At 35.8% G+C, this 15,909-nt stretch overlaps 1 protein-coding gene across 2 annotated transcripts in view; it reads right to left on the reverse strand.

Annotated features, from left to right (window-relative positions):
* The window catches only part of LOC136026387 (ran-binding protein 3-like), an 81,658-nt gene that overhangs the window by 30,412 nt on the left and 35,337 nt on the right, over positions 1–15,909 (reverse strand). For both annotated transcript variants that reach the window (XM_065702939.1, XM_065702940.1), the window contains 2 exons: positions 13,314–13,460; positions 6,076–6,210 (listed from right to left, as the gene is read on the reverse strand). In XM_065702939.1, coding sequence (XP_065559011.1) covers positions 6,076–6,210; positions 13,314–13,460 — 282 coding nt within the window. The remainder of the gene's footprint in view (positions 1–6,075; positions 6,211–13,313; positions 13,461–15,909) is intronic.

The following is a 15,909-nucleotide window of genomic DNA, read 5'->3' on the forward strand; positions in this document are numbered from 1 at the left end:
TGGAGGATATGTTAGCCAAATTTTCACCCTTAGGGTACTAATTGAGAAGTGCCTGAGTAATCAAACACCTTTAGTCCTCAGTTTTATATACTATGAGCAAGCGTTCGATTCTGTTGATAAAAGAACTTCAGTGAGGGTTTTATCCTTGTATGATATTAAGTAAAAAAAATAAGTTTTTTTAACTGAAAGTAAGGAGCGACATTAAAACTTAAAACGAATAGAAATTACTTCGTATATGAAAGAGGCTGCTTCCTCATCAACGCCCCGCTCTTTACGCTAAAGTTTTTTACTGTTTTAAAAAGAAGAATTGAGAGAAAGAGTCAAACTTTAGCGTAAAGAGCGGGGCGTTGATGAGGAAGCAGCCTCTTTCATATACGAAGTAATTTCTGTTCGTTTTAAGTTTTAATGTCGCTCCTTACTTTCAGTTAAAAAAAACTTGTTTTTTTTTTAATTTCTGAACGTTTTTGAATCAATGCATGTTTTGATTTTGGCTCTCCGCAGAGGAATAATCAAAACGAAATTTGCATATTTTTTTTTTGGCCCAATGGCTTTCTCTTAATTTTGATCGAATGATTTTGAGAAAAAAGAGCGGGGGACGAAGCCTAGTTGCCCCCCCCCCCCGATTTTTTGGTTAATTAAAAAGGCAACTAGAACTTTTAATTTTTTACGAATCTTTTTATTGGTAAAAGATTTACGTAACTTATAAATTAGCTTACGTAAAGAACTTTTGTATTCTCATGTTTTTATTACATATATGAGGGGATTCGCCCCATCGTCAGTACCTCGCTCTTTACACTAAAGCTTAAATTTTATCCCAATTCATTAAGAAAGACCCCCTGAATCACAAAAGCCGTAAAATAAGTAGTTGAAATTACTGAAAATACTTTAGCGTAAAGAGCGAGGTATTAGAAGGAGGTGAGCCCCTCATATGGGTAATAATTTCTGTTTGTTTTAAGTTTTATTGCTGTTCCTTACTTCCAGCTGAAAAAGCTTTTTCACTTTTATTTTTTAATTGTTTTTTTTTTTAAATAATGCTAGTAAATCCTGCTCTCCCTTCATGGAAATTTTCTTCTCCCATTACAAATTCTCGAAGGAAAGTTCCCCCAGCATATTCCCCTCTTCTCAACCCCTCCCCCAAACCAAAAAAATCCTCCTGAAAACGCCTGTATACTTCCCAATAACCATTACTATATGTAAGCACAGGTCAAAGTTTGTAAATTGTTGCCCCTCCCACGGGGACTGTGCGGAGGTAAGTCGTCCCCAAAGACATAGTTATAAGGTTTTTCGACTACGCTGAATAAAATGGCTATCTCAGAATTTTGATCCGTTGACTTTGGGAAAATAATTAGCGTGGGAGGGGGCCTAGGTGCCCTCCAATTTTTTTGGTCACTTAAAAAGGGCACTAGAACTTTTCATTTCCGTTAGAATGAGCCCTCTTGCAACATTCTAGGACAACTGGGTCGATACGATCACCCCTGGGGAAAAAAAACAAAAAAAAAACAAATAAACACGCATCCGTGATCTGCCTTCTGGCAAAAAATGCAAAATTCCACATTTTTGCAGATAGGAGCTCGAAACTTCTACAGTAGGGTTCTCTGATACGCTGAATCTGGTGGTGTGATTTTCGTTAAGATTCTATGACTTTTAGGGGGCGTTTCCCCCTATTTTCTAAAATAACGCAAATTTTCTCAGGCTCGTAACTTTTGATGGGTAAGACTAAACTTGATGAAACTTATATATTTAAAACCAGCATTAAAATGTGATTCTTTTGATGTAGCTATTGGTATCAAAATTCCATTTTTTAGAGTTTTGGTTACTATTGAGCCGGGTCGCTCCTTACTACAGTTCGTTACCACGAACTGTTTGATACCAGACAATACACTAAAGTGATTAATGTATATACAAGAATAACACTACTGCGGTTAAGGAAGGAAATAAGGTTAGCAGCTGGTTTCGTATTAAATCAGGTGTTAAGCAGGGGTGTGTTTTATCCCCCTTTATATGAATCATTTTGATGGACTTTGTCTTAAGGAGCACATGAAAGGCAACGGGAGAATACAGAATCAAAGGGAGAGGAAAAAATATCCTAGACTTAGATTATGCTGATGATTTAAGCTTCAAAGATGAAAGTGCGAACAAAATGAATGAACTTTTAGAGGTTCAGGGCGTTAGAATGGGTTTGAAAATTAATGTTAAGAAGACTAAGTCACTAAGGCTAGGAATAAGTGAAGATGAAAAGATGACGTTGGGTAACGAAAAGATTGATAATGTGGACAGCTTCACTTACCATGGTAGTATTATTGGTAAAGACGGTGAGAACAGTTAAAATGTCAAAAGCAGAATAGCCAAAGCTCAGGGCGTTTTTTCACAGTCAAAAAAGTTTGGAAGAATAGGAAATTAAGTCTACCAAGACTGGAATATTAGAAGCTACAGTGATGACAGTGGTCAAATACGGTTCTGAAGCATGAGCACTCCAAAAAACAGATGAATATTTGCTAGATGTTTTCCAGAGAAATTGCCTACGGATTGTTTTGGGTATCCTGCTTACTGGCCGTATTTCAAACAGTAGGCTGTACAAAAAGTGTGGTACAATCCCGCTTTCTAGGGCTACAATGAGAGGAAGTTTGAGATGGCTAGGGCAGGTTATGTGGACGAAGGATGACAGATTGCCGAAGATTGCCCTTTTCAGCCAACCGTCTAGCGCTAAAGAGAAAGCAGGTCGTCTGGGGTGTGGGTGGGAGGATGTCGTAAAGAAAAATTCAAGGGAAATGGACAATTGCTGGATGGGTTTAAAGAGCGAGGCTTTGAATAGTTTAGGACGGAGGAGAAGCGTGCGTAGCTGTGTTGGCCTCAGGTGGCTTGGTGATGCGGTAAGTTGTTAGTAGCAGTAGTAAGGTCAATTGTAGGACATAGACCCTACCGGCGATTCTTATACCTGTTTCATAGCCCTGCAGCTAGGACGAGAGATCGAGGCTGGGGGCCAGCCGTCCCGTGCTTTCGCACACCCTTCCTGTTTACCTTCCCCAGACTTCTCCCGGAGCCCATTTAGAGCTGGGCAGACTCTGGCTGAACTTATATAGCCACGCCACTGACCCCCGTTCCAAACCAAATAACCAGCGGTACCAGAGTTCGAACCGCTGTCCTTTTGAACAAAAGTATTTCAAGTCTAGAAAAAATATACTCCGGCCAAAATAATAGGACAGTGACATTTTCAACATTATTATACACATACGGGTTATTACGTTCCAGAGTCCACATGTTGTTTCCGCCATTTATGTTATATAATATTTGTATGAATATACAGACTTGCGACTCTAAGATTTCTGCTACTTAAGCTCTAATTCGAAACATTGACTTAAGCCCCTTCTTCAGGCCACTCGACATACCACTCAGTGTTGGACAAGGGTTGTGCAGATCATCACTTTGAATATGTGATCGGGTTTTTCAAAAACCGTGTCCAACCACATCATTCTAGGGCGTTCAAATTTCGAAGAATCCAAGTCCAACACGGTTGGACCCGGTAGATGATAACGTTTAAAGTATTGTTGGGTTGAAAACAGGGAACCTGAAAACAAAATCTGTCGAACCCTCTTAAAACAAGCTTCAAACCCGATGCCTGAAAACCCAGGGGTGGATCAAGAGCAAAATCGGGAGGGGGGTAATGTGACAAGGGCGCCAATAAGCAAGTCTTTTGGGGATAGCCACTGAGCAAAGGACACCAATAATTGACCAAATTGACATATTTATTCAAAAAAAGAGTGAAAATAGAAAAAAAAGGAATGAGGGTGTCATATAAAAAACTTGGAGACGAGTACCTCCCGGTCCCCTGGGTCCGCTAGTGTGAAAACCGGACTTAAAATTGTCACATTTTAATTAGTCGTAAACACATATACAGTGTTCATCATCAGCAGTAAAACTGTTTTACTGCTGATGATGAACACTGTATATGTGTTCGAAATATCCAGTTAAATAATTTTATATTTCACTGTCAATAAAAAGGTATCATCCCTATTTTGAACTGTTTTACTTTCGTCATGGAAAGGCAATGTGGTCTTCGAAGTTATCTAAATTAAAAATACTTTGAAAAATAGAGCAAGGACAAGGTTCCCATGATTCTTCTGAATTTCTACAGGCTCAGTTCGGTATTACAAGTTATCTGGGCTTTTTTTGCTTTCATATTCTTTTTTTACTTTTATATTAAGATTTAACTTCAGAAATATAATCTTACATGTAAAAAGTAGCATTTGTTACACAATTCTTTCTCTTTTGAGTTTTCGTGTAACTTTACCTGTCTTTCATTTTCCTCAATCCTTAAACCATTGCAATATTTTATCTAATTTAAGTTTCAGGTTCAGGTCTGAAATGATCTCAATTTGAACTAAAAACAGCCATTTCATTTATTGCCTTTGAAACAAACCATTGAGTACAATTCGGCATGATTTAAATTATACATACAAAAAAAGTCCAAACCTTGGAAGAAGGATATCGAAGATTCTTTCAGAGGGGTGATGCTTTCCCCTTTGTAACCTCCCATGCAATAATATCAAAGAGAAAGGCCCAAACCAGCCTAATTCTTTTGAAGAATGTCAAAGGAAAAAACAAGTGTGATAAATACACCAGCCGTGTCGTGTAAATGACATCCCATCATTGTCAGACCAATCAAATCATGACCAGCCAGTTATAAGCCAGTGGTAATGAACAAGTTTATAAGCAGAGTAAATAGAAATTTACAGTAATAAGGATCAGCAGCAGTAATTTAAAGTTGCATAGTTAAGAATATTTCTATCATATGCATGCATATAATAGAAATCGATAGGAGATCAAAAACAGATCAATGAGCTTCGTGTTTTTCAACTTTGAATGACGACGGGTAGGCCATTCCGCAAAATTATAATTTTTAGCCGGTGCCTCCAAGAAGATGACATTAAAGCTATATACAAAATCAAGCATTTACTTGGTACTTGGCAAAACTAGGTGGATTTTAAATACCTTATTTGAGGTCACTATTAATTTTAGAGACAAATTTTATTTTGCGAAAAGGTGTATTTGGTGTACAAGGAAGGCTTTTTTAATACCTCCAAAGTACCAAAAAACTGATTTTGCACCCTTATTTTCATATGATCTATCACTCAAATAATTCTTGTACAAGCCCCTCCTTCTCTCTGTTAAATATAAAGCATTTTTACTAATGTTCCTAGCTGCGATTTCGATAGCAGCCCCTTCAATTTCCAAAGTTAGAAAAGAAGACATTACAGTTTTGGTGAAATTATAGCCATTGATTATCTTGAGAAGAATAAGAGACATTGGAAAACGGATTCGATCAACCACGTGCAAATACGTATGTTCGATTGGCGTGTAGAAATCTGTTTCGCAAAATTGTAAAAAACGGTGTTATAAATTGTCACAACTAAATTATTACAGAACTGTGCAAAATCTAGTCAAAGAAGTCTCCTAATGGAAACCCAAGAAACCAAAAGTTAAGCGGGAAAAGCAACAAGTGCGAATAAAAATCAAAAATTTCCAAATGTGCTACCCATCTCCCTCCCCGCTATTGTCTCATACCCCCTGTTATTTTGTCTTATGCTAGGGATAAGTTCATTTTCTATTTTCTCTTATGACCTTTTTTATCATTGTCTTGTATTGTCCATTCTGCTAGCGAGAAAAGGAGACATTATATTTTTGGTAAAATCAAACCACTGATTATTTTGAGAAAAAAAAGAGGCCCTGGAGAATGGATTCGATCAATCGCTTGCACATACGTAGTTTCGATTTGCCGGTGTAAAAATCGATCATAAAATTGTAATATAGTGCGTTTTGAATTGCTTGAGCTAAAATATTTGAGAACTGTGCAAAATCTATCCGGAAATATTTCATTGAGTATGCATGGTTCTTTTGTCAACTCAGATCAACTATATCGTAGAATGGTTTTTATTTTTCAGTAAGTTAAATATTTATCTATATCCGAACGACTGATAAAACAATAAGTCTGCTAGGAGAATATTACCTTTTCCAAGGAAACTGCAACGATAATTTGATTTGCTAAAAAAAAAGAAAAAAAAATTGCATATGGCTTACCTCTAAGAAAAGAATTCGACACGGACTCCCCAAAGGTAGATGCCGTTGTCGTTGGCTCTGTTGTGCCATTTGTAGTCACTTGCGATAGTAAAGAAGGTCTTAAAAATATTCTAGATTTTGCACTTGAGGACTGGTCTAAAAATGAAGAGAATCCGATATTCAATCGTTTTCACTGCTTAATTTCATGAATATTATTAACTAGCAAAATCAAGTTTTATACTAGACATTAAATTACTTTATAATATAGTTAAATAGATTTTAATCTTTTTTTAGTCCACAACACTTTATTTACGACTGTTCTTAGCGTTTCATCCTTTGACTGTTCCGTTAGTTTCATGCTATTCAGTTGTGCCTATTCTTCAGATACTCATCAATCTCCTTTTTTTCTGTTGCTTCTTGTTTTTCTTTTCCGACTTTTCCATATTCAAGAAGGGAAAGACAGGCTTGAAGATAATTTGAACAATAGTTTTCATAATATTCCACCAACTTGTTGATCCCGTAACAAATAAGTTTAAACAAAATGAACTGTTTATAATATCCTATGAAAGTGTCTTCAACTTAAGAATTCAGAAAGAATTATCCCCAAAATCCAACCGGAAGAAGAAGAAGATAGAGATTTAAAGAGAATTTGGATGAGCTTTTGAGAAGAACCAAGCGACATGATATTCATGATATTCATTCAGATGAATGTGGAATACAGGCACTTGAGAGATAGCTAACTACTTCAAAAAAGACACATGTTCCAGAACAAGAGAAAAAACATGAAAATGATTAGCAGAGAAAACACGGAGAAACATTAACTTCATGGCTAAATTAGGTAAGTAGTCATTCTTGAAATACGCAGTAAATATTATCTGTTTGCAAAGCGAAGTAGTAGGATGCTTTCCTTAAAGCCGAAACTTTTTTTTAATGAAATTCTTTTTAACGTTTTAACGCTTGCGGTTTAACGTTTACTTAACTCACGATTTAGATTATACAAGTTGCATTGATATGTCTCCGACATTCAACCAGAGGATTAGAGGTACTCTAGGGGATGGCTGAATACACTGGGACCTAACAGGAATTTTGGAAAATATTCTTTGATGCTATTACTATACAGATTTATAGCAATGTTAAGCCCTTTAAGGCCAAAATTCTTCTTCTACTCTACCCTGTTTTAAACTTCTCCTTTGGCTACCGTCCAAAAATCTCCGAATATTTCAGTTCTTTTTTCTATCAAACCTCAACATATTCTCAAGGGTCTTGTTTTTTTCATTGCCATCTTGCGAAACATTGAGCAATTGAGGAAATATTTCGGAAAAACTAACGCTTGGTTAGTCTACATAATTACTATGCTTTACTGCACTTACATAATTTCTTTGAAAAGCCCGAGCATATGCTCCACTTCTTTCTTTAGTGCCCATGGTCCCATGCCCTCCACTAATTATTCCTTAACCCCTCCAACTCATTTTTCCCCTAGTTTTGGCATATCCGCCAAGGAGGAGAATTAGGGGGCAATAGCCAAACTCCTGTGTGCAGTATTTTTGTTCGTTTTAAATTTGACTTGAATGTTCAATTTAATTTTTACTTGTCTTAAGATTTATTTATTCATTTATAATTGTTCCTGTTTTCTCTATGAAACACGTGACACACGCACAAGGTTGCAAGATCTAAGAAATATGTGATGCTTTCAAGCCTGCCAATTAGAAGGAAATGTCCCCCTTAGATTAAAAAAAAACTTTTTGGTATTTTCATTAAATAATAAAACGTCCCTCTACCCATATTTTGAAAAATACTTTTCTAGTATCTTTATTATAAAAAAAAATCGAGAAACATTCTGCCCCTCCCCACTCTCTATCTTTTGAATTGCCGTATCTGGACACGTTTCTGGAAATATGTGAAACTTACAGGTGTGATGATTAGGGGGAAGGGGAATTTGTCCTTCTTATATTTTGAAAAAAGTATTTTTTTATATTTTCATTAGATAAAAAGAATACCCTCCCCCCTTAGATCTATAAAAATATGTTTTTCGCATCTTCATTAAAAAAAAATCGATAAACATTTCGTTTATCGAACCTATGATCGTTTATTTTAATTAATAAAAAAAAAACAAGTTTCTTTAACTGAAAGTGAGGAGCGACATTAAAACTTAAAACGAACAGAAATAATTCCGTATATGAGATTGGCTGCCCCCCCCCCTCAAAGCCTCGCTCTTTGCGCTAAAATTTTTATTGTTTTAAAAATTCGAGTTGTGATAAAATGTCAAAGTTAGCGTAAAGAGCGAAGCGTTGAGGGGGGGAAAGCCTCTATCATATACAGAATAATTTTATCATATGCGGAATAATTGCAAAATTCTACATTTTTGCAGATAGGAACTTGAAACTTCTACAGTAGTTCTCTGGTACACTGAATATGATGGCGTAATTTTCATTAAGAATTGAATTTTAGGAGTTGATTTTCATTAAGATTCCTTGAATTTTAGGAGTGTTTCCCCCCTATTTGAAAAATCAGGCAAATTTTCTTAGGCTCGCAACTTTTGATGGGCAAAGTAAGTAAGATCCGTTTGAAGATAAGTACACAGTGAAAGATTATTTTTAAAATGTAAATTTATTTCCAGAAAGTACTAACTTCCTTCTATTTAACAGCATAGTTGACAAGTTTGTTCAAACAATTATCATACCTCTAAACTAATATTCAAGTAACCTTAGAAGTATGGGTTTAGGCGTTCCAACAGGAACAAAATTTTCCTTAACTCCAACATGAATGCCTGAGGCTCTAAAGGTTAGCCCTAAACCTTATCGCATATACCCTTAACCTCATTGGCAGACGGAACATCTTGCTTAGCATATTACAGGACGGTACATATTTAATATTCAGTAATCCCATGGTAATTCTATGAATAAATTTTTATTCGGGTTAAATGAAACTGGTTTCCATTTTTATAGGCTTCCTACACTGACAGAATATACACTCACAGAATGTGGAATTTTAAACGCATTTTATAATACGAACAGAATTTTAATGAATCGAAAAGCAACAAGTCTGCTAGCCCTTTTTTCTAATGACGCGCGCTTGGGTAAAGTAAACCGGCGAACTTATGTCCCCAATGAATCAATTGCTATAGTATTTTTTATAGAGTGAACTTGTGGTCATCCACGACCCACCTTCAATCAGCCCCAATGTCCCCCCTCCGAACTCTTTTCCTCCCCCCTTTTTTAAACTTAGAAAAAAAATGTCTTAAAAATTTTTGAATTTTTTTTTGGGGGTAGGGGGACTTAAAAAAAATTTCATCTTTTTTATATGTCTTAAAATCATAAGCAGCGCAATATCACTAACTAAGTAAAGAGCGACGTGGGAACAATATCTTATTTATGTTTTTTTTGTTTTTTTTAGACCAGTTCACTTCGCATCGAAGGAGTTATCATAGACACTTCGAAAGGGACTCATTCGATTGTAAACTGAAAGAGTCAGAGCCCTTTTTAATATTCAAAAGTGATTGGAGGGCAACTAGCCCCTCTCCCAAGCCCAAGTGAGCTCATTGGATCGCCAATCAGAAGTTTTAGTGCCCTTTTTGAGATTGGGTGGCTTACCAATCTCAACAGTAGGTATTCACCCACCGAATGATGGGTGGGTGGATACCCCCCGCACACATACACACACACACAGACCTTGTACTTTCCCGAAATGCATCTGATAGAAATTTTGAGATGGCAGTTTGCTGTCGCAGAAACTTCGAAAAGAGCTCATTCGATTGAAAACTGAAAGGGCTATTGCCCAATTAATATTATTCAAAAGTGATTGGAGGGGAACTAGCCCCCCTTCCATGCCCACCATTTTCACAAGCCCATCCAATCAAAATTTTGCGATAGCCATTTTGTTTAATGGAATTAAAACTTCCAGAAATCATGTCTTTGAGGATAAAACCCCCCTCCAAGAGCCCTCAGGTCAAGGGCTATAAATTATGCCTTGGAGACATATAAGGTATATATATATATATATATATATATATATATATATATATATATATATATATATATATATATATATATATATATATATATATATATATATATATATATATATATATATATATATATATATATATATATATATATATATATATAGAAAGGGTAATCGCAAAAACACCGAAATGGGCTCATTTGATTGAAAATCAGAAGTTCTAGTGCCCTTTTTAAGATTCAGTGATCAGAGAATGGATACCCCCCCCCCCCCAAACGTCGTATTTTCCCGAAATCCATCTGATAGAAATTTTGAGATGGCCATTTACCGTCATTAAAAACCACAAAAAGTGCTCATTCGATTGGACATTTAAAGGACTACTGCTCTTTATAAATGACGAAAGTGATAGGAGGGAAACTAACCCCCCTCGTATTTTCCCGAAATGCATTTGATAGAAATTTTTAGATGGTCATTTGTTGTCGATGAAAGTTCGAAAACAGCTCATTTGATTGGAAATTGAAATGGTCAGGGCCGCTTTTAACAGTCGAAAGTGATTGGAGGGCAACTAACACCCCTCCCATGCTCAGCATTTCCCCAAACACATCGAATCAAAATTGTTAGATAGCCATTTTGTTCAAAGTAATAGAAAGGTCTAAAAATTATGTCTTTGAGGAAGACAGCCCCCCAGAGTCCTCAGCGAAAGGCTTGTAAGTTATGTCTTGGGGGGATATAAAGTATATAAATATATATTACCGTCCCAATAAAGATAATATATACGCTTAATACCCTGACACCTTTTCTGTGAGCATCCCCTTCCGGCTTCTAAAAGCCAGACGCAAGACATCGCATCCTTATTCCAAACTCAGATTGAAAAGTTAACGAAAAATATCATGAAACTTCGCTTGTGTTATGGAATCGCAACGAAAGTAGCCGAGTAGACAGGGTGAATTTTGCTAGTTCGAAAAATTCAATAATAATAATAATAATTTATCTGTAACCCACTATACAAGTTTAATGTAGTGAAATATGAAAGAAAAAGAAAATACAACAAACTACAACTGAAAATCACTCAATGAAAAAACCGGATGAGACCATGGTACGCACCAAGACGGAAAGACGCATCAGCGCCAATATTGGTCTTCAGGTTCTTCAGTGAACACAAAATTTCGGTAGCTCCGTAACGATCCAAGGTGTCTGTTTCGAACCGATCTGGGTAGGTACAAAGAAAATTTCCAATAACGAAAATAATTAACCCTCATTTGCCTAAGATCAATCTTTATAAAAATGGGATACAGTCTAGACGCAGACAAAACGGCATGGTCGCAAAAACTAGAATACAGCTAAGCCAGTCCACATCTCCTAAAACGACCAAGATTGGCAACAACTTTTGCATAGCCTATTCTTAACTTATCTCTAGTATCAATTAAAAACTTCCTCCGGATGCAAGCAAGTAAATCGCAAATAGATATACTTCAGCCACTACAATCAAGAAGAAGGATCTTGCAGTCAGACAGAAATTAAGATAATATAATTTAACCTAATTGTAGCTGTACATAGAGCCGTTCATTGGGTTGGTGGTGTCAGGGGAAAATTATTTACAGCGATATTGCAACTAGGCTGTGAAAGGTAATAAAACCTATAAAATCATTTACGGCAACTATATAAATAATAAATATGCTCCTATTCCGGAGATTTGGGACTTTGATATGTAAAGGGAGATTAGTGGCTCTTCATAATTATGTGCTTCCATCCTTTCTCTCTCCGAATGGCACTGACCTTTGATGATCTTAGAATACGTTAGAGTGAAATTATGGAACAGTATTCTGCTGGAAATAAAAGATTCTGTTTCAGTTCCATCATTTCGATAAAATTATAATAAAAAAACACCTTCTTTCTACCAATACAAATGAATAATGTTTATTCTCTCTTCTCTTTTCTGTATTCAACAGTGCCTTTTTCAGTATTCTTTCTATTTCAAAGTTTAACACTTTGTTGTTCTGTCAATAATCAGTGATGTTTATATGAGTACTCAACGTTCTGCAGGGACTACATTGGGGCCCTAGGGATCATTGACCAGTATCTAGAATTGTGGTTTATTTGTGTGTTTATATTCAATAAAGTCAAAACAGTCACTTATAAACTATTGGACATCTCCCAAAAATGGCATCTGGGAGTTCACCTCTTTCTTTTGTTACATTTCTCAAGACAAGGAAGTACGACTTGTCTTAGCCTTCGTTCGGATTTACTAATATTATTAACGATAATGTGAAAAAACTAATGTGTTTGTTGTGTTCCAAAGTTTTGGCTGCTGATAGTATGAGAACCGGCAAATTGAAACGGCACCTTGAAACTATTCATTCTGAATACGTTGGTAAGCCCCAAGTTTTTTTTAAAGAAAATTGGATGAAATATCTAAAAACAAGCAAAAATTTCAAAAAACTATTCATGTTCCATCAAATGCCTTACAAGCATCGTATCTAGTCTTGTACAGAATCGCGCAATATAGAAAAAAAAACATGTAATAGCAGAAACCTTAGTTTCTTCAACAGCTATTAATATGGTCAAAACAACGTTCGGCCAATCTTATTCGAATCAGCTTCGAAAAATACCGCTTGATGTTAATACAATTGGTAGAAGAATCAACGATATATCTGAAAATCTTTCTGACCAATTAGTTTATCTGATACGTTATTCGAAATTCTCCATACAAGTAGATGAAGCTCTACTTCGAAATTCTCCATACAAGTAGATGAAGCTACTGATGTAGCTAAAGACGCACATTAAATTGCATATGTTTGATATGTTAACGATACTAATATAATTGAAGACATCTTATTTTGCAAACCAATTCTTATTTTTCCAACACATCCAATGAAATTTTCCAGCTAACTGACAGATTTTTCAACGAAAACGACATAATATGGAATAATTACATTGGGTTCTGTACTGACGGTGCACAATCAATGGCGGGACACAATACTGATCTTCAAATAATACTTAAAATGAAAACCCCCGAGCTTCTTTGAACAAACTGCATGCTCCACAGAGCAGCTGTCGTATCAAAAACTATAAGCGAGCAACTTCAGTGTTTTGCAAAAGTAACGAAAGTTATAAATTACATTAAAAACAGTAAACATACATTAAAACATAAATATAAAATATTTTTAAGGGAGGCGTGGTATAGTATATCCTAGAATAGTTTCAGCAACGCAAAAACAAATTCTTAACGCAAAAAAGGGGGAGGGAGTTCAGAGATGGCGGTAGCCCCCCTTATATACAGGATAACAAAGTCAACTTACTTTCATTGGCTAGAGGACGGGCACCAAACTTACTTGGTGCTAAAATAGGTCTTTGAATAACATCTGGTTCTCTAAGTCGAGGAGGACTCCTGCTACTAAATGGGTTAGGTGGTCCAGAGGATATGGACTTTGGAGTAGCGAAAACAGCTGAAAGAAGAAAGGACGATTGAAAGCTTAAAAAACCTATGCACGAAAAAAAAAAAAATCATCCGGAAAACATAATAATAGAAATAATATTTCTTGTCTTCAAACAGCTGAACACCGGCAATTCTTATTTTAAGGAAAAACGACCGAGATAAATCGCTATGTGAATTCCCGCTGGTATCACTGAATGAGCTTACAATTTAAGAAGTCTTCCTAGAACCCCCCCCCCCACACACACACACCAAAAAAATGATTTGAACATCAATACAGAAATTAATCCCAGTAATAAATTTTTACCAGTACATAATCAGAAAAGTTTTATTTACTTTAAACCTGTTTTTCACGTCGAATAATTGTTTTTTTTTCAATCTTTGATCCTAATCAAATATTGAGCATGATATTAAATGAGCTTCATTTCTAAAAAATACTATTTAACAACGTTCAATCCCCCCTCCCAATCTTTTCCTCATTTTACAGAGCCCAATGCCGTTTTTCATGCACGCAAAGAGGTTACATTCTATGCCAAAAAAGGAGAGGGGGTGGTGATATTGACTCACTGGTGTTACTGGACCCAGATCTTCAAAAAAGAATGGATACATTTAGATTGTATTCCAAGTATCGTCTGGTAGTCAACCACCACGTAGATACTTTGGTGATGTCGCGATGTTGAGAAATTTTGCTATTCCAGAAAAGTTTATTATCCAGTGATGTAATTATTTTACATTCGATAAGCTTCCCAATTTGTAAACGCGCATTTAGAACCGTTGAAGACACAAAAGGGTCAGACACAGAACATACGACACGGAACAGAAACACAGAAACACAGAAATGTTTCGACAGAAACACAGAAGACATGGAAACATACTACGAAAAAAAAGCTTTGAAATAAAAGTCAGAATCTTTGAAATAGGCAATTTTACATGACAGTTCCAAGAAATTCTACATCATTTTCCACAAGCTTCATAGCAAAATTGCTTTGGCTCTAGAAAGTTACACTTGTTTAGAATGAAAAAACGAAATCAGAAATAATTAGCAAGTTTGCAGATGTCACTAATCGAAAAAGCACTCTGTATAAACACTCATTATGCTTGTGGTTCAGAAGACAGCTTGTTCAAACATAATCAAGATCCTAGAGTTGCAAAGTAAATATTTCTAATGCTTCCGAAAACGGCCTGATTACAGGGGAAAACCATCCGACCTGTCTTGGACAGCCTAATTCAGTTCAGATTTCACAGATATTGATGTATTTAGTCTCAACCAAATTTGCAGTCGTATCGAAGTTTTCTTCATATGGTAACCGAGTACGAACTATGCACTGCACGGTAAGGATACTCCGTATACGTTTAGGGATAAAATTAAATGCCTGAAGCACTCTGAAGCATGGTCTTGGTCTTGAAGCATAAACTCTGAAGAAACTTGTCATTCTTATATTCTTTATGATACTTTATTTGAATATTTGAAACCTTCACATTTTCAAACAACAAAATGGCATCTCTCACAAAGAAAAGTCATACTTTTATGTGAGTAGCCCAGTGCCAGCAATCTTGTTTAACACCTTCCAGTTTCAGCATACTAGTCGTTACAATCAAAGACACAGGTTAAACTTAACTAACCAAAATACGACTTCTTTCACATAACATGAACACAAATTACTCAATAGTTAAAAATCATTTCAGAGTGCGTGGCTTTTTTTAGAGTGCGCTCCATTTTAACTCTTGACCGTTTTAAGGTCTTAAATCAACACAATAATTAAAATCAAAAGCAAGTCAATGCTTACTATTCGATTCTAACCATAATTTTCGATTGCTATGGGCTGGAATTCATCCTTTACTAGACCGTACCTGACACTGCAACCATGAAAAAACACCCCAAGTAACCCTCGACCACTCCAAAAGTCTACGGCAGCTACGCGGACAAAAAATAGCTTGAGCGATGATAGTCACCCAATCGAGAACGCTCGGGCTAATTTTCCAAGTTAGGATTATTGCCATTGAATAAAATTATCCACATGTGTTTCAAGGGATCTCATGACAGACAAAGGAAAGAGATATTTTGGAGGCAATTTGAATAATATTATCAAAAAATAGAGGACTATTTGAAGCCAATGCTTTTGAGAAAATTGGATATAATAAAGAATATTTAAAGCAGTTGAAGTCAGGATTATTTATTCATGCTCTTTTCTGATCCAACAGTGTTTTTTTTTTTTTTAGAACTACAGATTCTTCTTTGCAACCGGAATTGCCAATAACTAATATCCCTTCTAAAAGGTTCAAGCCAAAACGTGAGAGAGGAATATACTACATTAATTTTAAATATACGTAATTTGGTTGAGTATTCGTAATCTCAAGGTGGTATTTTTTTTTTTTGAGCAGTATGACTTACTAATGGCAAATTTGTTGTTGCCAGCGTCAATTTTTCTCAGACTGACTAAAAGATTCCAACTAACACGTGG

This window comes from Artemia franciscana, chromosome 4, assembly GCF_032884065.1.
Source record: "Artemia franciscana chromosome 4, ASM3288406v1, whole genome shotgun sequence".
Lineage (NCBI taxonomy): Eukaryota > Metazoa > Arthropoda > Branchiopoda > Anostraca > Artemiidae > Artemia > Artemia franciscana.